The sequence below is a fragment of the Myotis yumanensis genome, unplaced genomic scaffold (genome assembly GCF_028538775.1).
Source record: "Myotis yumanensis isolate MYYU_CA2020_CCGP unplaced genomic scaffold, mMyoYum1.0.hap1 SCAF_1, whole genome shotgun sequence".
Lineage (NCBI taxonomy): Eukaryota > Metazoa > Chordata > Mammalia > Chiroptera > Vespertilionidae > Myotis > Myotis yumanensis.
Window position 1 is genome coordinate 15,708,444 of NW_027223752.1, and position 23,876 is coordinate 15,732,319.

General features: G+C 41.8%; 2 protein-coding genes across 5 annotated transcripts in view; one reads left to right on the forward strand and one right to left on the reverse strand.

Moving 5' to 3' along the window:
• LOC139010231 (BTB/POZ domain-containing protein 7) overlaps positions 1 to 5,299 on the forward strand; it is a 77,984-nt gene extending 72,685 nt beyond the window's left edge. For all 3 annotated transcript variants that reach the window (XM_070414426.1, XM_070414432.1, XM_070414440.1), the window contains exon 11: positions 82 to 5,299. In XM_070414426.1, the coding sequence (XP_070270527.1) occupies positions 82 to 897 (816 nt within the window). In that variant the 3' untranslated portion in view covers positions 898 to 5,299. The remainder of the gene's footprint in view (positions 1 to 81) is intronic.
• On the reverse strand, positions 955 to 23,713 carry LOC139010246 (putative E3 ubiquitin-protein ligase UBR7). 2 transcript variants are annotated; one of them, XM_070414450.1, is made up of 11 exons: positions 23,543 to 23,713; positions 20,845 to 20,978; positions 20,330 to 20,390; positions 18,198 to 18,293; positions 17,089 to 17,142; positions 16,766 to 16,871; positions 15,047 to 15,255; positions 14,721 to 14,870; positions 13,763 to 13,925; positions 12,491 to 12,552; positions 955 to 1,805 (listed from the first exon to the last, which is right to left on the reverse strand). In XM_070414450.1, the coding sequence occupies exons 1-11, from the start codon at positions 23,690 to 23,692 to the stop codon at positions 1,662 to 1,664; spliced, it is 1,329 nt and encodes a 442-aa protein (XP_070270551.1). In that variant the 5' UTR covers positions 23,693 to 23,713; the 3' UTR covers positions 955 to 1,661. The 2 variants fall into 2 exon arrangements, with proteins under 2 accessions (XP_070270551.1, XP_070270562.1); XM_070414461.1 differs by lacking the exon at positions 955 to 1,805 and adding an exon at positions 8,210 to 10,607.
• Between the last annotated feature and the right edge of the window lie 163 nt (positions 23,714 to 23,876).

Consider the following 23,876-nt stretch of genomic DNA (forward strand, 5'->3'; position numbering starts at 1 on the left):
AAACAAAATCAGTAGACATCATTTTCACAAAGAAGTCCTGGGCTGTACTTTCATCCTCCCCCTCTTTGTCTCTGTTCGCAGTGTACACAGCCTGTGCTAAATGACCTAATGCCAGATATTGCCATGGGTGTGTCCACATTGTCACTCAAGGACAGGAGGCTTCCAGAGCTTGCTGTAGACACAGAATCAAGCCAGTCAGTTTCTGAAGTAGGACCAGGGCCTCCCCAGCATCTGGCGTGTGTCCCACAGAGGCATATACACACGTCTCGAAAGAAACACACACTAGAGCAAAAGACAGATGCTCGAGAAAATCAGCAGGAATATCCGGATTTCTATGACTTCTCAAATACTGCTTGCAGACCTTCTACTCCTGCTCCTGGCAGACGCACCCCTTCCCCTTCGCAAGGTGGATACTTGGGTCCTGACCTGTACAGCCACAGTAAAGCACCACCAAGTGGCTTAAAGTCAGCCTACCTACCTGGCCAGACCTCTCCTAAAAAGCAGGAAGAAGCTAGGAGAGATTATCCGCTGTCCCCTGATGGGAATCTACACAAACAAAAGAATGAGCCAATACACCTCGATGTCATTGAGCAACCTCCCCAGCGGTCAGACTTTCCTCTGGCCACCCCAGAAAATGCTGGCAGCGGTCCAGCGCATGGCAGGGGGCGGACAGCAGTAGAAACTGACTTGACTTTTGGGCTGACTCCTAACAGACCTTCACATCCTGCATGTAGCTCTGAAGCTCCAGAAGAGAGATCCAGTAGAAGACTAGCTGACAGCGAGTCCCTGGGCCATGGAGCTCAGCGAAGTGTGGATTTGGAAAGGGAGGATTCAGTAAGCAGAGGAAGGAGGTCACCAAGCAAACCGGACTTCCTTTACAAAAAGTCTGCCCTCTGAGAGCAACCTCCATGTCGTCTGTGCCTGAGATGTGAAACATCCCATTTTATTATGTAACCCAGCAACTTCGAGACCCGCTTACTGATGCCAGCTGATAACTCAGTTATTTTATTCCGGTTTTTGTACATACATGTTTATTAGACATGGCATGCTAAGAGGGTTATTTTGAATGCTGCATCTGTCTGTTTTGTGTTTGGACAATTGTGTGGGGAAGCATTTTTAACAGCAAGCAAGCTGGCACTTTTTTTTTCTCTTTACAGATGAATTTTTTGCACTTGTCCATTTATTTTATCTGTATTGATTTTATATCAGTATGTTAAACTTTATTGCCGCATTTAAAGGACTGTATTTTCATACTTTTTTGCATTTTGCCATTCATCTACCAATTTCCATGTGCATTGGATTGCACACTAAGATGTATTTTCTTATGAAATAGTTCTGTGTTTATTTTTTAATTATAGAAATTCCAAAGAACAGCACATCAAAATGCTCCTCTCTTTTCAATAATTGTTTTGGTTCGGAAATCTTCCTGCTCAGTCTCTTTAAATCTATTGTCATTCTTTTTTAATAAGTCTGGGGAGCTGGTCTTCGTTCCTTCAGTGGGAGTCCCGTCAGGATCCTGGAGTTTCCTAGTTCATTAGAGAACAGGAAGGAGAAAAGCCTTTTGTACCCAGGCTGCAAAGCTCTTGCTGTGTTCACAGTGCAGATGCCGTCAGAGCCGCTGCAGATTCTGGTAGCATGGACTAGAGGCACGAGAGGAGACTCTAAAGAGATCGAGTTCTTAGAATCCTAACGCCGTGGAGATGGCGAAGTAACCTCCAGCCTGCACCACGGGCTTTCTGGTTCCAGCGTCCTCGACTGTCCAGCTGATGGGGAAGTGACTGCTTGCTGCCTTCAGTTGTCTTGCTCTATGTGGGAAAACAAAAAACAAGGGCTTCAGTCTTACGATGTCATTTGGTGTTTGTAAGCATATGTTTTCTTTTAAATGTTTTTTAAAGTGTGTCTGAATTTTGGTGTCCTATAAAAAAATTGTATAATGCATAACGCTTCATTACCAAAAGAGAAAAAACTTTTTTTTTTTTTTTTCAGTGAAAACACTACATGTCCTACTTGAACTCCACTAGGGATGCTGGTTTGGGATTTTACTGAACCACTGAGCACATGGGATCTTTAAGATCTTCTCCCTTGGAAGGGCAATGTGTGAACTAAGGACTTTTTTTTTACTCTCCAATGTAAATATATTAGTATTTGAGTTTTTAAATCACTTCAACATTATTCGAGCTTTCACTTTGTATTTTTACAGACACATACACACAGCCGTAGCACTTAGAAGAGAAGAGACTTTCTGCACAGTCCCTCAGGGGAGTGTGTTTGGGAGTCTCTTTTCTGTGTATGTGTATATGTGTATATATATATACATATATATAAAACTATGAATCACTGACACTCACTCTAAAACTATGCAGGGCTAGGGAGCCTTTATAAGCTCACATAAATGAATTACATGCACTTTTAAGTCAATAGGTTTCTATTGGGTGTCAACAACTCTGATTCCTCCCAAAACTGTAGATTCTCTTACATTCTTTTCCTACTTTACCCTATGGATGTACACTCAGGAATAATCTGGCATTTTTAAAAAATCCTGACAGTAGGTCGTCTCAAAGATGGGAAACATCGGTATGTCTGTGTACACCGGTACACTGCTGCCTCTCGTTCTGCTACCCGACTCCTTAGCTGCTGCTGGTGTGTCCACCCGCGTTGTGAGGTTGCGTACTGAGCTCCAGAGTTAACACTAACCTATTTGTAAGGTCAGCTGTGCATTGCCTTTGAGGCTCCCTTTTTTAAAGACAGAAAAACAGGACTGACTGTTCCATTTTTAGGAGGTTTGACTCTAATAGATGATGGTGTCTTTTGAAGCCAATCTCAGTCTCTCTCTCAGAAGCTAAAATTAATTCCATTATATTCCTTAATGTGTGTTTATATCTTGTGTTGACATGAATTACTTTGATGTAGTTTTAAATATTCTGAATTCAGACGCTACTGTGCTGGTACTACAAATAAGTGAGTAGAGTTAATTTGGGTGGAAAAAACTTGATCTGTGTTTTTTAATTTAAAAAAACAATAACAACCTTAGACAAGAGCTATTGATGTCACACATTTATTCTCCTGAAAATTTATTAAATATTATTTCATATCCCCGAAGTGTAATTATAAAAATAAGTGGCCATTGTTCATAGTTTCGTTTAATTTATGAAGTTTGCTTTTAATAATTTAGTAGCTTACCTGGCTGAACTACGTGTACAAAGAGAAACTTACTTTAACCTATGGGATTGTGAGCTGATGTGACTTGCGAAGATAAACAGATGTGGTTGTGTGTGCTCGGGTAGGTGTTAGACTTTCAGTGTGTCTTGTGAAGTGTGCTTAATAGGGTAGGTAGGTTGAATAGCTCTGTGCCTCTGGCTTTTGAACCCATCTATTAAATCTTTTTTAATGCTTACTAAGCATTAAAATATTTTAATGCTGTACTCAGATAAATGTGAAGTCTGAGTAGGATTGCTCTCAGAAAAAACACACATGTACAATGTAAAATTTGGCCACAGGACCTGGCATTTTACTCGGTGTAGAAATTTTGTGAGAACCAAATCGCAGAGTACCAGATCTTATCTCGAGGCCCCGACAATCAGGCCGTCAGACAATCACCACTTTGGGTGCCCACTTTGTGGAGGTTACAGAACTACTATTTTGTTCCTGGATCACAAAGAATATTGGCATTTCTTCAAGATGCTGTTGGTCTTTTTTTTTAGTTTTGTGATTTTGATGAACAATTTAAGTTCAAAGTCACCTGTGACTCCTAAGGGAAAAAAGCATGAAAGGCGAAATTATTCCTGAAAAATGGTTGTTTGAATTTTCCACATACCATACCCTTTTTCACCTGCCCCCTCAGCATTTTTGAGGCATATGTCCCTAGACCTAAACTCTCCTGACATTTTGATAACCAGTTAGACTTTATGGATTTTTAACGAGGTCCTTTTGTTGAATCCTTTTGTATAACTCTCTGAAACTTCATCTAATTCTCAGTTTTGCTCCCTCCAACTCTGTTTTTATTATAATTGCTATCCTTTATTGGGCTTTCTTTTGATTGGTTGTTCAAGTTCTGGCAATGGGCAATACTTGTCCATTGAATTAAGGTGATGGTGTGGAGTGTGAGGGGAACAGCCTTGAGGCAGCAGGGCCTGCATGTGTCCATCTCTAGAGAAGAAGGTCTAACATTTCTCAGTAACTACTCAGCAAAATATGTATTTTCATAATGTTGAATCTGCCTTTTAGGAAATATGTTTCATGAAACACTTGTAAGGTATTTGTTTTGCATTTCTAAGGCATTCATGTTTATATCTTAGGACTGAACTCAAAGGGAAATGTTTGAATTTTAAAAAATTATTTGATTCACTTCTTTCTATTGAAAGTTACTATTAAAGCAGCAGTGATGGGTGCTATTCCCGATTCTGCAGTGGTTTACTTTGTCTACTAAGTAATTTACTTTCAAACCTCATTACAGATAACCTTACTGAAAGAGTTACCATCACACACTAAAAGGTATTTTACTGTTTTCCATCAGCACTGTTGAATGAGCAACGTTTTCTGAATGTTCAGCTGTCTTTTTGTCTGATAAATTTGCAATAGCTGTTATGTAATTCTTATATTGGCAGGTCTTTGATATTTTTTCCTCCAGAAAACTCTGACCATCTGTCAATCTTCCATATTCTAAATATTATATTGTTGTGGCTGTTTCTATAGAAAGATTACTTGCAAGTGTGTGTCTTGAAAATAACCTCTTGTGTTTGTGTGTTTATGTGAGCTCTCAGAGATGAGCTCTGGAAGCTTCGTCATGTACCTGCACCTGACTGTTCTGTAAGCAGGTGGTCTGGATCCTGCTCTTCGATGGGGTGGCTGAAAGGTAACGGTTCTTGAACTTCTTGCTGTTTATGTCCCGCATCTATACTTCAGAAGTACTTCTACAACACTGCATTTCTTGTGGTTGTGCTGTTACTGGTATAAAGTCAAGTGCCTTCAATGCTAAAGGCTCAGAAATTTTTCTTAAACTGATTTCATGTCCTATGCAAGTGTTTTCTACAACCTGCATAACCAGTACTTTGTAAAACTTGTTTACGCTTCAATTGTACATAGTGTTTTTTAAGGAAATATATAGTATTTTTATTTAGGTACCTCCAAACTTGAATTTGTCTGTGTGAAGCATTGTAAAACGATACATCTCTCTTTTGAGTATCATTACCGTTGTACAAAGGTTTTCACTGGTTCTATTTTTCTACTGTTACCGATAAGCATGTAACACTGACTTTATCCTACATATAGTTGGCATTTCAAATAAATGGCTTGTATAGAACCTGCTGAGTTGGATGCAGTCTGTTTTAGCAATGTGGCCTGCAGTCCTCAATTCCAGAAGCGATTGTACCCTCTAGAGTAAAATTGGGAAGTTTTCTACACAAACTTCCCCTCTGTTTCTAGGATTGCCATTATTCAGAGGCTTTTTTTTTTATTGTTTTCTTGGAAATATATTTTCATTTGAATCAAGGTCATTATATTTTCTACTTTTTCATTGGGGCACTTCTGAGAGATTTTATTTTACAAATTTGAGCAAAAAGTTACTTGCATGGGAGTCTCCAGAGGAAGCTCAACATTCCACCACGTGGACCCAGCGCCTGGAATGTGCCAAGCGCTGGGGTCAGAGACCAGGCGGATCCCAAGATTCACGGGCCTCCAGGTGTCAGAGACCTGGCTCAGAATCTGAGCTTTTTTTTTTCTTTCACACTCAGGCTTACTAATATTTTTCAATTTGAAAGGGAAATGGAGTTATGATCTAGACCAGTGGTTCTCAGCCTTCTGGCCCTTTAAATACAGTTCCTCATGTTGTGACCCAACCATAAAGTTATTTTCGTTGCTACTTCATAACTGTAATGTTGCTACTGTTTTGAATCATAATGTAAATATCTGATATGCAGGACGATCTTAGACGACCCCTGTGAAAGGGTCGTTGGACCACCAAAGGGGTCGCAACTCACAGGTTGAGAACTGCTGATCTAGAGTCTCGGTTTCTGGAAAAAAAAATATGCAAAATAGAAGGTTCTTTAATTTCCATTTTTTAATTGCTATAAAGTAGTTATTTAAATTTAATCATTCCACTAACAAGTTCCATCTTATTTTGCCCTTCATGCTTCACTAAGGTAATCCTATAACCAGCTTAGGTTTAACTGTGGAGTATCAAACAAAAATCTGAGGTTTTTGTGAGTGAGCATCTTAAAAACCTAAAAAAGAAAATCGAATAAGTCAACGTTCATGTCTTTACTTGTGGATTTCCCCTGGAAGAGTTTAGGCTGGCTTCCCTCACTACCTTAGGCCTTATTTCTTCTTGGTGCATGAGGGAATGTTTGAATCTACTCTTCCCAGGAATCTGGAGCCCCAGACAAAACATAGGATACCTAGTCTCAGAAACTTGGAAATGACTTTGCCGTGGAAACAATCAGAACAGTATATTCTGATTATCTGGTGATCATGGCTGAGGGGAAGGCTGGCTTGAGGTGGCCCAGGAATGAATGAGGAGAAAAATGCTGGTTTCAGTGCTGTGCACTCTTTTCTTCTTCAATCATTTAATTAGGTACTGTTTTCTTTAATCCTTCCTGAATTACATACTATTTTTGGTGCCATTTTACAAATGAGAAAACTGAAGCAGATACCCAGTAAGTAACTTGTCCAAGGTCACGCAGCTAATAAGCCTAGAAAGTATGGTGGCCCAGGCAGGGGGAACATACTGTGCAGGGTGGAGGTAGGCATTCCTTTGTTCAGCAAACATCAAATAAGCAACTTCTACCTGCCAGACACAGCTAGGTCCTGAGGTGACAGTAATAACCAAGCCAGCCACAGGCCCACCCATTTCAATTTTAGGATCTCAAGGAAGAAAAGACAATTATAGCGGTAAGGCCGGTTCTTGGATTGGGAAGACTTCAAAATGCAGGTAAAGGAAGTCAGGACGACTGGATGAGGAGGGATTCTGGGGAGGTTTCTAGGAAGAGGTGGAGGCCGAGGCAGGCTGTCTGAGCACTAGGGAAACTTCGTGGTGTCTGGGCTCACCTTGCCAGGTCTCAGAAGATGTTGCTACTAACAGCAACAGGAAGCTGCTACGGGGTTTTGAACAGGGACAAAATATAATCAAATTGGCATGGTCTGTTGCTCGATGTGGATCAGAAAATCAGGCTGGGGGCTGGCAGCTCTCCAGGGGACAGCCCGAATTGCTCAGAGAACCAAGAGGATGATTTCAAATATGAATATCATTAGGGCATAATATCTGTAGGACTTGATGATTGGGTGTGAGGAGAGAGCAGAAGGCATCAGATAGGGGAAAGGGCATGAGTTTAATGTAGGTCTCCGTTCCCAGCCTTGCTTTGGGAGACTGAGCAGAATTCATGTTTCTTGGAAGATTTAGAAAACCCTGGAGGAGTAAAGATGCTGGAAGGCTTGGTTCAGTTCTGTCGTTTATGTTCTCCCCACTATGGATCCTGGCCCAATGCCTGCCACATGATGGGTGCTACACCATTTGTGAAATACACAAATGGGAGTGCTCATTTGTACATCAAAGGTTTGCTGAGCACAGCCACAATCCGGAAGCTTTTGTGCACATGATCTCATTTTGTCCACCCACAATGACCCTAAGAATATAATTGTCCATCCCCATTTTACAGATGTGAAAACTGAGGCTCCAAGAAGCTGAGGTTCCACAGCTAGTTGGTGACTCCAGGTTCAGGTACGTAAGCAGCTCTAAGGCTGCAAGGAGCCTTCACTCACCTGAGCATAATTCACGGAGTGATGCCCACTGGTCTGACTTTCCTAGGAAGCAAGAACTGGGGGAAGGCCAAAGGTGGCCTCTATATTGACTTTTTGGTTTGTTTTCACATCTGTTGAAATAATGGCCACCATTAGGTGGGCCTCATGTTTTCCCTGTGGGTTCCTAGCCCTCTCTCCTGCACAGTAGCACCTGAACAGATCACTCACAACCCAAGCCCATTTCTTTGTTCTGCTGTTGATTTAGATCCCAACAGGGACTATGGCAGCTCTCTCCCGGGTGTTGAAAGTCAGGGACCTCAGGCCAGGCCACACCTTATGAAATAGGAGAAATGAACCACTCCCCTGCCTGAGCAGGACCCCAGGGGAGGAATAGCTCTTGGGAGTATCCTCATTTCCTTATAACAGGCACTGAGAGGTTGTGCACATTTAAATAACTAAAAACGATCTGAAAAACCACTATTTTGAATTGGTTTTATTTAATCTTACAGAAACCTGATTGGAGTTTGGTATGTAGTTATAAGTCCAGTAACAATTCTACAAAAATGGACATACAATGCCGGAATTCCTTCAAAGCAACAATATCATAGTCCTTTGCATAAAACATGCATTAATTGCCACATGTTGGCCAAAATCCGTCTCCCCGAGGAGACGGTCCAATGCAGTCAAGAAAACTAGCTATGAACAACAGGTACAAAAGGAGGTGTTGTGGTTAGTGTAAAAGGAGGAACAGTACCTTTCAGAGAACAAGCCCTACGGCACTGGGGGATTTGTACTGTGTTGCAATGTAATGCGTCACCTCAGACCTGGTCCTGACCTGTCAGAAGGAGGAACATTCTGGTAGTTACACATTTGAGAAGATAGAAACTTGCAGGCCACAATGGTCCACTACTTGTGCAACCTTGCAGAGGGGGCACAGAAATCCTGACTTGGAAGAGTTCCCTAGCTGGGGTTGTAAACTCAAAGACACTCTGAGCTTTCCAACCTAGCCTTTCACCCTTTTCTCCAAGGCCAGCCCCGGGCACACAGCATCTCCGTGGCCATAAGACCTCCAGCTCCACACCCTCTCCATGGGGATCTGTAACTGGGTGTGATCAGAGAAACATGGGATGGATCATTTCTCTGAGGCCTTGACTTTCTCTAGTTCTCACTCACCGCATCCAGGGATCAGTGGACACTCGTCTACATGACTGCTGAACACACAAAGGGATATTAATAAACACTTGTGGCCCCAAAGCCTCAAATGCTTGTAGTCACATAACTCAGTTTGTCATCTACTGTCAGGACACACCTTGTTCCTCCAGAGCAGGAGTGGGGAACCTTTTTTTCTGCCAAGGGCCATTTGGGTATTTTATAACATTCACAGGCCATACAAAATTATCAACTTAAAAATTAGCCTGGTATATTCGGTCAAACATTTAATTAGCTTACCCCTAATGCCTTGGCAGGGCCAGACACAATGATTTCCATGGGCCTTATATGACCCAGGCCAGACGTTGCCCAGCCCTGCTTCAGAGGGAGCAACTCCGTTTACCAAAGGGTGTTTCCCCATAGACTGAAGGGCTTTAAAGAGATTTCAAACCAACTGAAAGGACCTCCCTTCCAATACGGGTTTTATACAGCATTCCTTGAGGTTCTTCAAAAGATCTTAGTCATTAGGGAACCAGTTGTGGGCATTAATGCTTACATACATAAAGCTCACCATTCGCGCAGCCTAGGGAGTCTGCCTCTCCCACAAAAGGGCTCTCGCTGCCCTGCTCACAAGTAAGCTAAGCCAGTATCTTTTCCTTCAGCACAAGTTAAGGGGGGAAATAATTTATTAGGGTTCTAATAACATTTTCATAACAGAACAATATCAAAATAGGTTTGTTTTTAATATATGCTTACGAATATCCCTGATAATATAAAGAAATCCAGAGGACTTTGTAAACCACCGAGATGTCACAGGGTAGTGCCCGGTCTGGTTTCTAGGCAGCAGGAGAGGGACTACTGTATGGCATGTTTTCTCCAGGAAGCCCTGTGAGCACCACAGTTCTGAAATTCTAACATGCTAGTGCCAGCAGAATTGTGAATGACATTTTCACTTTAAATTTATTAGTAAAATTCCTATCAAAGGTTGGCTTCCTCAATCCTGCCATCAGCCAATCTCCCTGCCTATAACAGGCCACAAAACCATCAATCCTGGCCACTCCAGAGGTTGAGCCCAGAGGAAACAAGTTGTGAGACCCCTTGTAAGCCGTGACCCAACCTCAGAAAGCAGGGATGTGGGAGAAGGAGCAGACCAGGCTTGAGGAAGCTCTGACCCAAGGCACCACGATCACAGGGGTGAGGGGACCTAGAGAGGTTCTAGCTGCAGGAAGATGCCCCCAAAGCAGGTCCTGGAAGACAACAGCTCTGTGGCAGAGTAGACACATTCGGGAGTTAAAGACCAAAAAAAAATTAGAAAAGAAACTAGTTTACTCTCTCAAAACCAAATCAAACTTCTTAAAACTTATAAGCAAATAACCCTGGATAGACTGGGGGTGTGGTGGGGGCTGAAGTCTGTGGAATGAGTTGCTTTTAGCTGAGTCAGAAAGAATGCTGGTTGTGAAATCAGCATAAACACTGTGGCTACTGCAGTTAAGGAGAGTGAAGGAAGCTCAAGGTCAGAGGAGGCCTCTTCAAAGAGAGGATGGAAGAGGAGCAAATGTGAAATATGCCTCTTTTATTCCTGGATCAGTAAGTGGCATTTCCACCGCCTGGCTGAAAAGGCGCCGTGCTCCAGTCTAGCTGCAATAATACTGCATCCCATCCACCCTTCTTCTCTTTTTGGACTGAAACTCTTCAAAGAACTGCTGGATGTCCTCTCTCTTTACAACCTGTTGATGAAAAGGAGATTAGGAAAGGGAACTACATTACAGAACAACAATAACTGGTCGTAATGTTCACACACAAGTCAAACAATATTGCTGTAAGGATTATTTTAATGGGTAATTAATTACATTATCTCTAGTTTATATATAGAGTTCATCCAGGCCCATGGTTGGCAAACTGTGGCTCGTGAGCCACATGCGGCTCTTTGGCCCCTTGAGTGTGGCTCTTCCACAAAATACCATGTGCGGGCACACACGTACAGTGTGATTGAAACTTCGTGGCCCATGTGCAGAAGTCGGTATTTTGTGGAAGAGCCACACTCAAGGGGCCAAAGAGCCGCATGTGGCTTGAGAGCCGCAGTTTGCCGAGCCGCAGTTTGCCGACCACTGATCCAGGCTCAGAGACTGGCCTGTTCAGATTACACAGCTGGCAGAATAGCATTAGGCACCAAGCATAGGTTCCACCACCTTACTGGGTTTCCTCATACAAAATGAGAGAAAAGCAGCACCAATGTGAAAGGGTCACTGGAGAGAGGAGAGGTATGGTGCCTGTGGAACACCGCCAGCACACAGTCAGTTCTCAATGATTGGCAAGAAGAGTGGCAGGGCCAGACAAAGACTGAGAACCAGGAAGGTCTCCTCAGCCACTGCTCCCCCTCATTCCACCACTGCCCGGGGAATGTCCCTCCATTCTGAATAAGCACCCACAAAACAGCAGTGTTTTGAGATTTGTGTTCTTTCCTGAAGAAAAAGGAACCTGAAAACTTTAAAATTAAAGATGCTTGTACATGAATAAAAAAATAATTGGAAAAAACTACAGAAGCACTACTCTTAGTAAATGGATATCCATTTTATGCAATAAAAAAATGAAAAATGTATCTTTCATTTTACTGGAAAAAGGATTGGAGCATGATACAAAGGTGTTTACGATAGAAGCAAAATAGAATATTAAAAGTAAGAAAATAAGACAACAGTAAACTGGAACAGCTCAGACGAAGTCCCAGCTCACCCAAGAGTGAGTCTTGTCAGTGATCTGACTTAAAGCTAAGGGCCATCCATTAAAAGACAGGTCTGTTAATTACTTTTTAATTACAAAGTTAACACATGCTTATTGTTCTGAAGAAAAGAAGATGGAGCATGAGGGAGAAGTAGCGAATGCATATGAGCAAGAGAGAGAGGTACAGGTGTGTAAGATGAAAATCTCCCTTTCTCGCTCTCAGGGTAAGTGCTGCTAACATATGCAAATGGAGTGCTAACGGGAAGAACTTCCGTGGTAAGGTATTTATGCTCTGATCGAGTGGTTGGTTGGGACTTAGTCTTGTACACCAAAAGGTGGCGGGTTGAATTCCCAGTCAGGACACATACCCATGTTGTGGGTTTGATCCCCAGTCGGAGCCTATACAGGAGGCAATCAAATCAATGTGTTTTACTCTCTCTCTCTCTCTTCCCCCTTTCTCTTTCTAAAATCAATAAAAAAAAGAATGTATTTTGAAAAAAAAAAAGACATTAATCCTCTATATGAAAGTAAAAATGTGGGTCAACTGGTGAGGAATTAGAACCCCTAACAGATTCAAGATCTAGATGGCTAACACTCTGACATGACTGTAGCTCAGAGCTCCAGTGGCTTCTCTGAAGCTACAACCACTCTCTCCAGATCCTGTGTGGCTGCTCGTCCCCCATTCCTTCTGGCCTACAGTTGGGAAGGATGCCCAATGTGGCTGGACTGTGGATGTCTCACCACCTCTTATTGATTTCCGTTAGCTCTGCCTGAATTAAACTTTCAAGTATCCAGTTTAAGATGCATGGTTTTGTTTGTTTTTTATCAAAGAAAAGAAACAGTTTATTCAAAACACACAGGACTATGATTAAAATTCTTTAACTCAACATACCGTGCCTTCATCAGCAAATCTCTTCAGATAGTCTTTAAGTTCAGTCTTCAAGTCATTATATTCTAAATCAAAACAACAAAATAGGCCATTGGCTTTTATAAACAAAATATTTCTTTATTCTCCAACTTGAGTAGAATTTAAATTTTAGTTAATAGTTTAAATTTTTTAGTTAACAGTTTTGATTTTTCTTTAAATGAAACTTGCATAGAAATGTGTTCCCCAAACTCCTTCATTTTGATATAAAAAGTGATACTTCTTTCATTAAAACAAAAAAAAGCTCAAAAACCAGAGATAGCCTCACTCCCAAAAAGATTAGCGAAGGATTTTAAAAGGTTTTTCTATCTCTCTGGAATTGTAATATTTGAAATCACCTCAGATTTGTCAATATTGCTCTAGCAGGTTTGGCTCAGTGGATACAGGTTGGCCTGTGGACTGAAGGGTCCCTGGTTCAATTCTGGTCAAGGGCACATGCCTGGGTTGCAGGCTCGATCCCCAGTAGGGGGCGTACAGGAGGCAGCTGATCAATGATTCTCTCTCATCATTGATGTTTCTACCTCTCTCTCCCTCTCCCTTCCTCTCGGAAATCAATAAAAATCTATTTTTAAAAAGTAGATTAGTGATTGCTTTTAAAAAGAAGATTTGTCAAATATTAAGTTTTAAAATTTGTTCACTCAACAGTTTGCATTATGTACGAAGCACCTTGAGGGCTACAAAAATCATTTAGCTGCAGCCTCCATCCTCAAAAAGCTTTTAGCCTCATAATGGGAAAAGGAGTCAAATAGTTACAAATAAAAGATAGAAACAATAAATGTCATAAAAGGGGCACAACAGATGGTGGCATCCCCGGAGAAAATGGCTGGGACAGAAATCCCTAACATAAGTTGGGGGAACATGTCAAAGCCTGCAATTAACAGTCTGTGAGCCACTGAAGCAACCTCAGGAACTGTCAAAAAGATGACATGTAATGCTCAATGAAATGCTCTTTTCTCATTGGATGAGAAAAGAAATTGATTCTCTAGTACTCTTTACTCACACACCCACCCTTAAGACACAAGTTTCTTAAGCATGAATTATTCTAGCATGTAACCCATAATGGCAACTAAATACCCAGCAACATTACCCTTAAGCAAGAATAGTTGAGGTCTACTATACAATTCCAAACTTAACTTTAAAACAAAAGGTATTAGTTGTTCTCCTTACATATCTATTTTTTTTCAATAGTGAGGGAAACTTTATGGACTTCATGAATTTTCACACTCAAGCAGAATTTACCACAAATGAGTTCCACTTGCTGGACTCTGTTCATGCTGCTAAGGGTGTCCATTAAAGGGTCTGTCCTGCCAGCCGCCTGGTCAACCTTGCCCTTGTTTTCATAAGCCAGAACTGTGTCATATTCATCTGTCAGGAACAGGACATCTAGATCGCCATACATTTTCTTTAAAAAATAAAACCAGTTTCCCCATTAGAACAGCATGCCATTTTCACAGTCAATCTCTGAAAATTTATTTTTAAATTAACTGCCAGAAAAACCTGAGCCTTTCCCCACAGAGTTGCTTGAGTGTTTTATTCTTTTTTGCCTAAATCTCTTTTAGAAATCTCTCAACTTCCTAGTAGGTGCTGTATGGTCTAAGGCAGCGGTTCACAACCTGTGGGTCACGACCCCTTTGGCGGTTGAACGACCCTTTCACGGGGGTCGCCTAAGACCATCCTGCATATCAGATATTTACATTACGATTCATAACAGTAGCAACATTACAGTTATGAAGTACCAACGAAAATAATTTTATGGTTGGGTCACAACATGAGGAACTGTATTTAAAGGGCCAGAAGGTTGAGAACCACTGGTCTAAGAGATCTTTACTTAAAAACCACTGACTTACTGTAACTCAACAATTTGTATTTCAAGCAATTTTATGATATAAGAAAGCTAAGAATTGCTATTTTTCCACTAAAATGAAGTAAATAAAAAGTAATGCATAATTCTGCATTTCTTCCACAAGCATTTAGACTGTAAATACTATTTCATAAATTTGCTTAATATAAAAATGTTTGGTGGAAGAGTATAGCATAGGGTGGATAAATGGTGATGGAAACAAATAAAAAAATAAATTTAAAAAATTTTAAGCTTTACACTTCTCACATGATTTTCATAAATATATGAAAATATAATGTTCTTATTTTAGACATCAGTCCACAAAACAACTAACATTGAACCTGACCAGGTACTTACCATACAGTCTTTGCAGGTACATAACTTGCTACGCCAGTTCAGGGGCCAAAAGGTGGCAGTGTCTTTCTTTATAAAATGCTTAGCTTTAAGCTCCTGAAGTTTGCAGCCAGTCTGTGATTCTGTATTGAGATGTTGATTCTTAAACACTATCTGAAATAAAATTAAGTTTTGAAGTATGTTTTTTTTAAACTATCATGTTTTCATACTTTGATTTGTAAAAGGATTTCTTTAGGCAAAATATACCATTGAGATCCAAAACTATAGAGCTTACAGAATTAATTTTACTTAAGTTTTATTTCTTTTATGGCTCCTACTTCAGCTGTTACCTGGAGATCCGACTCAGAACTAGAGCTGGCACATGGTTCATTAGTCTGCTCTGCTTTAACTGCCTTGACAGCATCCTTTGCATGTTCTGGAACATCCTCTTTGAGGGGACTATCATGATGATCTCCATTTTCAGGTTTGGTAACTTCCTCATCACCTATTCCATCGACATTCAGCGCCAACCCATCATCCTCAGCAGATACTTTGGTTACTGTAGGTTCAATAAAAAAAAAGCAAGCACAAAACACATGTCCACAGACCTATTAGACAATGAAATCACTTTACCTGATTAAAAAATATTTCAGAATCTGAAAAAGGAGTCAATCTTAATCTCTGAAATAATGAGAAAGAAAACATCTATATTTTTTAAAGTTATGCCTGCCAATCCAAAGAGTTCAAATAATTGAACAGTTTGTTTAAAAATATAATCACCACTTAAGCACTTTATATGTAAAGGAGAAAGAAAAACTCCACAGATGCTAAAGAGAGACGGGATACTCCAAGAAGCAAGAGGCAGTAGGAAGAGATTTAACTGCAAACACAAGTACCAGGATAGTTTTTTATTTTTTATGGTCAGTATCTCCCTCCCTCCCTCCCTCCCTCCCTCCCTCCCTCCCTCCCTCCACCCCCCCCCTTCCTTCCTGTTGAAAGTATTACAGATGTCCCCTTTCTTCCCCCCTAACAGGGTCGTTTTGAAAAGACAACCAGCTTTTTTTCATGAAGAAGACATTGATGGGTATAGAGGCAGAAATACTGTGAAGAAGCTCATGGAACAGGATGGCATTTCAATTTAATAGAAGATGAAGCCATCTGCTGACAGGGAAGGAAATGAAGTGGTGGAAAGGTGGTCAACTAAGAAAATCCAATGAATGAGAAATATGTATAGGTCCAGTGGAAAGTTAGAGATAGAGAAGGGTATGAACAGGAGGAGGGAGCACCAAGTTTAAGAACCTCGAGGCAAATCAAAAGTGTAGAATGAGATCTTAAGCATGGCTGCTGTTTGTGGTTGATAGGTAAAGCGTTCCTTACAGGTGAGAAGGGCAAAAAATTATGAGACCAGAGCAGCAGATCCTATGAATAACTGCCACTTAAAAAAAAAAAGTAATACATATGGCATGACCAAAAAAATACAATTATCTAATGCCTGAAAACTATTCATTGCTGATTAGTTGTTTTGGGTCAGTTTTTTAGTGTATAACAAAAACACTAGCTAACATTTCCCACCACTCCCTACACAACCAATAGCAGGCCTTACATTTAAAAACAACTTATTTAGGTTCTATTTATCTTTCAAAGTTCCATTAAAAAACCGCCTCCTTGCCCAGGTGGTGTGGTCCAGTGGTTGAGTATCAACCCATGAACCAGGTCAGGGCTCATGCCCGGGTTTCAGGCCCTATCCCCAGTAGGGGGCGTGTAGGAGGCACCAGATTGATGATTCGCTCTCATCATTGATGTTTCTATCTCTCCCTCTCCATTCCTCTCTGAAATCAATTAAAAAAAAAAAAAAACCATACAAAACCGCCTCCTTAATTTTCTCTAATTCTGGTCTCATCTATACTCTGCACCAGGCCAATAAAGTACAAATTTGCTCTTGGTAGTCTCCTAACCAATCATAAGCACCTTTCTATACCTCAGAGTCCAGTTAATAGTTTCGAAAAATTCTGGACTGAACATACACGTTTCATAAGCACAGGTTTGTACAACTCCACAGAGATACCTACCTGCCAACTGTGCAGCATAAGCCCACAAGAAAGAGCAGCGCTTCATACAGGCCTGGCACACCATCTCCTGGAAATCCCCACTCTCGGGGGGCATGGCACCAAGATGCTGTGAATACAGAAAACTGGTTTTTTCTTGTGATCTCCAAGTTGTCCAAAATACTCATCATTTTCTAAATAAATATTGCAATAGTACACTGATCATATCTTTATAGTTACTTTTGAAAAGTAACTATAATGTAAAATACAACACAATTCAAAAAGAAAACACAACTTTTCTCCCTTTTGTGAAGATAATGGCTTTAAAAGGTAAAAGCTTTCCTTACCCTTCCATGGAACCAGTCTTCACAGACTACGCACTGGATCATCTCATCTGGAATCTAACATGGAAAAGCAATTTGTACGTTAATGATTACACTGAATTCAGAGACATGAAGGTAAATCTGGCACAGAGTAGAATTAGATACTAATTAGTTCTCTAACAAATCTGTGAGACCACTACAGGGATATCCAAGGAGACAGGGAAAGACATCAGATCAAGGGGCCAAAGATCAGTTCATTCTACATGAACTGATGGTACATAAGGGTTACAGTGTAGTAAGCACTTTGCAAGCAACTGTCAAAGCTCTTTCACATCATTTGTGATTCTCACAAACCTTTACAAATAAGTAATGTATTCTTTTTTTTTTTAATATATTTTATTGATTTTTTACAGAGAGGAAGGGAGAGAGATAGAGAGTTGGAAACATCGATGAGAGAGAAACATCGATCAGCTGCCTCCTGCACATCTCCTACTGGGGATGTGCCCGCAACCCAGGTACATGCCCTTGACTGGAATCGAACCTGGGACCTTTCAGTCCGCAGGCCGATGCTCTATCCACTGAGCCAAACCGGTTTCGACGGTAATATATTCTTTTTACACATAAACATAAACCCAGGCCCAGGGAAGTAATATGAATTCACTAATACAGAATGTGACACGCGGCCAGTGTGGCTCAATGGTTGAGCGTAGATCTATGAACCAGGAGGTTGGGTTTGATTCTGAGTCAAGGCACATGCCTGAGTTGTGGGCTCGATCCCCACTGTGGGGTATGCAGGAAGCAGCCAATCAATGATTCTTTCTCATCACTGATGTTTCTATCTCTCACTCCTTCTCCCTTCCTCTCCGAAATCAATAAAAATATATTTTTTAAAAAGGTTATTACAAATTTCCAATAAGCTCATGAAAAGATGTAAGCGCACTGTGATCAAGAAAAGGAAAATTTTTAAAAGATACAGTTAGAGACCCAGCCCAGATTTACCAAGAGATAAAACTAGACTCCTTTCACAATCCCCAAATTCCACCTGCACAGCTACAGAGGCCCAGATATGACAAGAAGCTCAGGAGGGAAGGCTAGAGATAACATAGTCCCAGGTGTTAACCCCAAATTCTTACCTCATCATCAGGATCAGGATAAGGTCTCTTACAAATGCAATACAATCCAAAAAAGTTGTCATTATACTTATTGCCAGAATTTATCTTTGCTTTGTCCTGAAAGATATTAATTTCAATATAATATGTTCTAATTTAACTATAATTTCATTCATCATCACATTTCTGCATTCAACAAATTTCTGCATTGAATATACGAAGAAAAGAGTCACTCCTATTAAAGGGATACTTTTTCCAGGATACAGGGAAAAAGAAAAATCATTTTTTGTACCATATTTGTAGCAATTGGTGGGAACTGAGTATACCCATTTAATAGAATGGTAATGAAAGTTAATCATGAGTATTAATATCAACCTTTGGCTCTGGCCGGTGTGGCTCAGCTGATTGGACACAGTCCTGTGCACATGGGGGTTGCTTGTTGGATTCCAGGTCAGGCACATGGCCGGGTTCCTGGCTCCATCTCCAGTAGGGGGCATGCAGGAGGCAGCCAATGGATGTTCCACTCTCACATTATATTTTCTCTCCTTCTCCCTTCCTCTCTCTCTAAAAATCAGTTAAAAATATCTTTTAAAAAAAATCAACCTATGCAAACTGACATTGGCCTAGAGCAGGGGTGGGCAAACTTTTTGACTCGAGGGCCACAATGGGTTCTTAAACTGGACCGGAGGGCCGGAACAAAGGCATGGATGGAGTGTTTGTGTGAACTAATATAAATTCAAAGTAAACATCATTACATAAAAGGGTACGGTCTTTTTTTGTTGTTGTTTTATTCATTTCAAACGGGCCGGATCCGGCCCGCGGGCCGTAGTTTGCCCACGGCTGGCCTAGAATTTCAAACTACTTCTTAACAGCAACTGTAATAGCCAAAGCCACCAGGTTACCAGGATGTAAAAATAAAAAGCAAACAAGAGGGGAAAAATGAGACATATGTAATACTTTAAACAATAAAGAATTTAAATTTTAAAGAAAAGCAGATAAGAAAATTGTCTAATAATAGCCTTCTAAGAAGAAAAAATCATAAGTTTTAGCAATTAAGATTGAATAATATAAAATCCCTTTTTTTGTTGTTGTTAACTCTCACCAGAGGATATTTTTCCATTGATTTTTAGAGAGAGTGGAAGGGTGGGGGAGAGACAGAAAGAGAGAAACATCAATGTGAGAGAGACACATCAATTGGTTGCCTCCCACACAGGTCCTAACGGGCCGGGGATCTAGCCTGCAACCAAGGTACATGACCTTGACTGGAATAGAACCCAGGACCCTTCGGTCTGTGGACTGACGCTCTACCCACTGAACAAACTGGCTAGGGCCCCTTAATCTCTTTCATTTGTTATTTCACTAAAAGTTAATATATAAGATAGTTTTTAACCAAAATGCAATGAAAAACTCCTGCATGCATCTAGCCCACATTCATTATTATCAAGTTTTACTTATCCCGTTTTTAGTCATACCCCTTGCTTTAAAAGCTTTAGAGCAGCCTTGCTGGTGTGGGTCAATGGTTGAGTGTTGGTTCATGAACCAGGCGATCATGGTTCAATTCCCGGTTAGGGCACATGCCCGCGTTGCCAGTTCAATCCCCAGTAGGGAGCATGCAGGAGGCAGTAGATCGATGTCTCTCATCGATGTTTCTCTATCACTCTCCCTTCCTCTTTCTTAAATTAATCTTATATACATATATATATATATATATATATATATATATTAGAGGCCCACTGCATGAAATTCATGTACTAGTAGGGTCCCTAGCGGCTGCCAGCTGGGACCTCCCTCCCTTCCCCCGGCCGGCCGGCCCCGAACCCTGGTCGAACTCCTGGGTGACTTCTCGGTCGAGGGGACAATTTGCATACTACGCTTTTATTATATAGGATTACTATATATTATGTAAAAGCCTTAGAGCATAGCATGAGCACAACCGACATAATTTAACCTGAATCGATACAAAGAACATTTCCCCAAAACCTTTCATATTAATTATAATCTATACTGTAGCTAAAATGGAGTCTAACATTCATTTGCCCATTTGCAAAGAATAAGCATAAGTACTTTCTTTCTGGAAAATATCTGGTTTTTATTCACTCTGTCGAATATCCACCTCAGCTATTTTCAATGCATTTATAGTTACAATGCTTACTTACAGGAAATAATTTGCATTCCAAATTTTTAAACTTGCTGTTTCCACAATCACAATGAAAATTTCTGAAAGAAAGAAAGAGCCAATTTTAATTTTTCTTTTAAAACTAATGATCGTTTAAAGTTCATATCATAGCCTCTTCCCTTTCAACTCATTTCTAGGATCTAAAAAGTGGCCTTGGTTGCTGCTCATATATCCAATTCAGAATTTCTTCAACTGCCTAACAATAAGATTTAATAATTCTGGAAATGAATGTGCAGAAACAAATATTTATATCACATCCAGAGACACAAATAAATTAATGGCAGTGAAGGATGAGTAGTTTGAGTTTGTATCATAATTATCTTTTAAAAGTCCCTGTGGAAAAACTATTGTCTCAAATCATATTATATAAAACAACTACAATAAATTTACCTGTACACAGCTTCATTGAATGGAAAAGCAAGATTATGAAAAAAAATGCAGCTGGGAAAGAATCTAAACATCTAAAAAGCATTCAGCACCAATCTCTGTCTTTACCTTTTTGTATATAGCTCAAATAGTTTATGACTTCCATGACACTCATAACTGCAAGCTAGGCAAATTCCTGCTGGTTCTTCTCCCTTGGGGGTGCAGGTACCACAGGCATATAGTGCTTGTCTCTTTACAGAGCCCTAAAAGACAGCCCCAAAATGAAAAATGAGAATGAAATATGGCATGGTTACCTAACACCGATACTTTGATCTGAGAAATAATTGAAATCAGATTATCTGTGCTGAAAATCTTCCTGTAAAAACCACTAAGATTAATAAAAAAGCTTACACAAGAGAGTGTCAAAACAATGTTGCATGTTTCACATCATTGTACATACTACTAGAGGCCCGGTGCACAATTTTGTGCACCAGTAGGGTCCCTCGGCCTGGCCTGCGGGATTGGGCCGAAACCGGCTCTCTGACATTGCCCGAGGGGTCCCAGATTGTGAAAGGGCACAGGCCAGGCCGAGGGACCCCACCGGTGCACAATCTGCTGGGGAGGGATGTGGGAGGTTGGCCAGCCAGGGAGGGGCCACAGGAGGGCTCCAGGGCGTGTCCAGCCCGACTCGCTCAGTCCTGATCAGTGGGACCCCAGCAGCAAGCTCACCTACTAGTCGGAGCGTCTTCCCCCTGGTGGTCAGTGCACAGTCATAGAAGCAGGTGAGCAGCCTTAGCATATCATTAGCATATTACGCTTTGATTGGTTGAAAGGCTGACCGGATGACCAGACACTTAACATATTAGGCTTTTATTATATATAAGACTAGTGCTTGTTTTCATACAATTTTTCCTAAAGTGATAGGACGTTTAATATTTTCAATCAGCTGTGAATAAGATGGTCTGCTTAACCACTTTAACACATGAAAATGTAGGAGAATGTGTATAGGTTGATGTAAGTAACATCACACTTTAATTTTGGAAAAAACTTGATTCCACCAAAGACAAAATCAATGCATTAAAAAAAAATCCCTTTTATTTTTTGGGGGAGATACATGCTGAAACATTTAGAGGTGTAGTGTGGTGACATCTGCAAGTTATTTTCAGATGGTTCATCACAAAACAAAAAAGAAAGTATATTATAAAGAAGAGGAGAAAGATAAATGTAAAATGCTAAAAAATGAAGGTATGTTAAGAGATACACGAGTATTCATATAATTCTTTCAATTTATTGGTAGATTAAAAATGTTTCAAAATAAAAAACAGGCAAAACTTTTTACAAATTTTGACTAATCCTCTGTAGGAAGGAGGAAGACACAGGGGAGCTTTGGAATGCCAGTAACGTTCCATTTCTTGGTCTGGGTGGTAGGTACCTGCATGTGTTTTTTTTCAAGCCCTACACAGGATTTGTGCAACTTGTTATATATTTTACTATAATAAAAAGAAAATTTTGCCCTAACCGGTTTGGCTCAGTGGATAGAGCGTCGGCCTTCGGACTGAAAGGTCCCAGGTTCGATTCTGGTCAAGGGCATGTACCTGGGTTGCAGGCACATCCCCAGTAGGAGATGTGCAGGAGGCAGCTGATCGATGTTTCTCTCTCATCGATGTTTCTAACTCTCTATCCCTCTCCCTTCCTCTCTGTAAAAAAATCAATAAAATATATTTTTTTAAAAAGAAAATTTTAAGTAAGTCTGGTTTATAAAGCTAACTACATTTCAAAAATAGCTTACAAACAGACTTTTTTTAAAAAGGCCGAGGGAAAACTGTTCTGGTGGGAACGGAAGGTTCTAAAACACCAGCCTCGTCCGGGACCACCTGTGGGTAGCAGGTGTGTGTACCATAACCCCCGGCAGCGGGGCCTCGGCTGGTCGGGGCGACAAACGGCACTGTGATCTCAGTCCCACCACATAAAGGCCCCAGCGAGACTCCTCCTCCCCGAGTTCCATTCCCCGGGCCTGGACGAGAACCCTCTTCATCCTACCGGTCCTCAGCCCTTGTGAGTTTTCCTCTACCCACCGCGATCCATTTCTGTGCCTAGAAATACACAGGATGAGTCACCCAACACCACAGCACACCCCCTCACATGCTTGCTCACCGCGTCTGCCGAACGCCAAATGCCCTCCTCAAGCAGATCCCTTCGCTCCCTCCTCCCCCTGTGCCGGCACCATCTGCTGTTCTGGTTCCTATCCCCGTGGGGGGCCGACTGCAGAGCTATTCGGCACTGGTGTCGTCTCGCCAAAAAACAACAACAACAAAAAACCACACACACACACACACACACACACACACACACACACACAAAACAAAAACAAACAAAAAAAACTGGCCGCTAAACTAAACTGCAGAGGAACGAGCTGTCAAGGAGCCCAGCCCACGAGGGGGCGGTTTTCAAACCCAGGGCTCAACTCCGCTTTGACGCTGCCATCAGGTTCCCAATACACACTCTTAGGGTGGGAAAGGCAGCGGCGAGGAGGCCTGGGTTTAGGGAAGACAGGAGTCGCTGCCCAGGGCCCAAGCTCGGAGAATCCCGAACGGCCGGCCGGAGGAGCGAGGGAGGAGGGGGCCCTGCTGGACACGGGCTGCGCAAGGGGGCCTAGGAGGCTGAGGGCCAAGGGGCAGCTGGGCCTGGGATGGGAAAGTCCACGACCGACGGCGGCCCCGGTCCGCCACGGAGAAGACGGCCGCGGCAGGCGGGGGTTGGACGAGTCCGCGGGGAACAGAAGGTTCCGCCGGAGCCCGAGGAGGCGAGGCCCCCGCCGCGCGCTCACCTGCGAGTAGGAGCACTTCTCGGAGTCGCTGCCACCCAGGACGGCGCACGCCTCCTTCTCCAACTCCTCGTCCTCCTCCAGGACGTCGACCAGCGACACCACGGGCTCCAGCTCCGATTGCCGCCCGGCGGGACCCTCCGCTCCGGCCATCCTCAACTGTCACCCCGCCGCCGCTCTGCGCTGGCGGAGGCGGGAAAAGCGGCCGCGGGAGGCGTGGCCGGAGGAGGCGGGTCCTGAGCGCCAGGAACCAATCCCCAGAAAAGGAAGAGAAGGAAGGGGGAGGAGCGACTTCCGACAAACGGAAGTCACTCCTCTCCCTTCTCCCGCCTGTGCC

What these genes read in the sequence shown, in the direction of transcription:
- LOC139010246 (XM_070414450.1), bottom strand. Translation starts at nt 23,692, where the DNA reads ATGGCCGGAGCGGAGGGTCCCGCCGGGCGGCAATCGGAGCTGGAGCCC. An exon ending in AGAAGTGCTCCTACTCGCAG is followed by an intron (nt 20,979 to 23,542) that starts GTGAGCGCGCGG and finishes GCTGTCTTTTAG; the next exon opens with GGCTCTGTAAAGAGACAAGC. An exon ending in ATCCTGATCCTGATGATGAG is followed by an intron (nt 17,143 to 18,197) that starts GTAAGAATTTGG and finishes TTTCCATGTTAG; the next exon opens with ATTCCAGATGAGATGATCCA.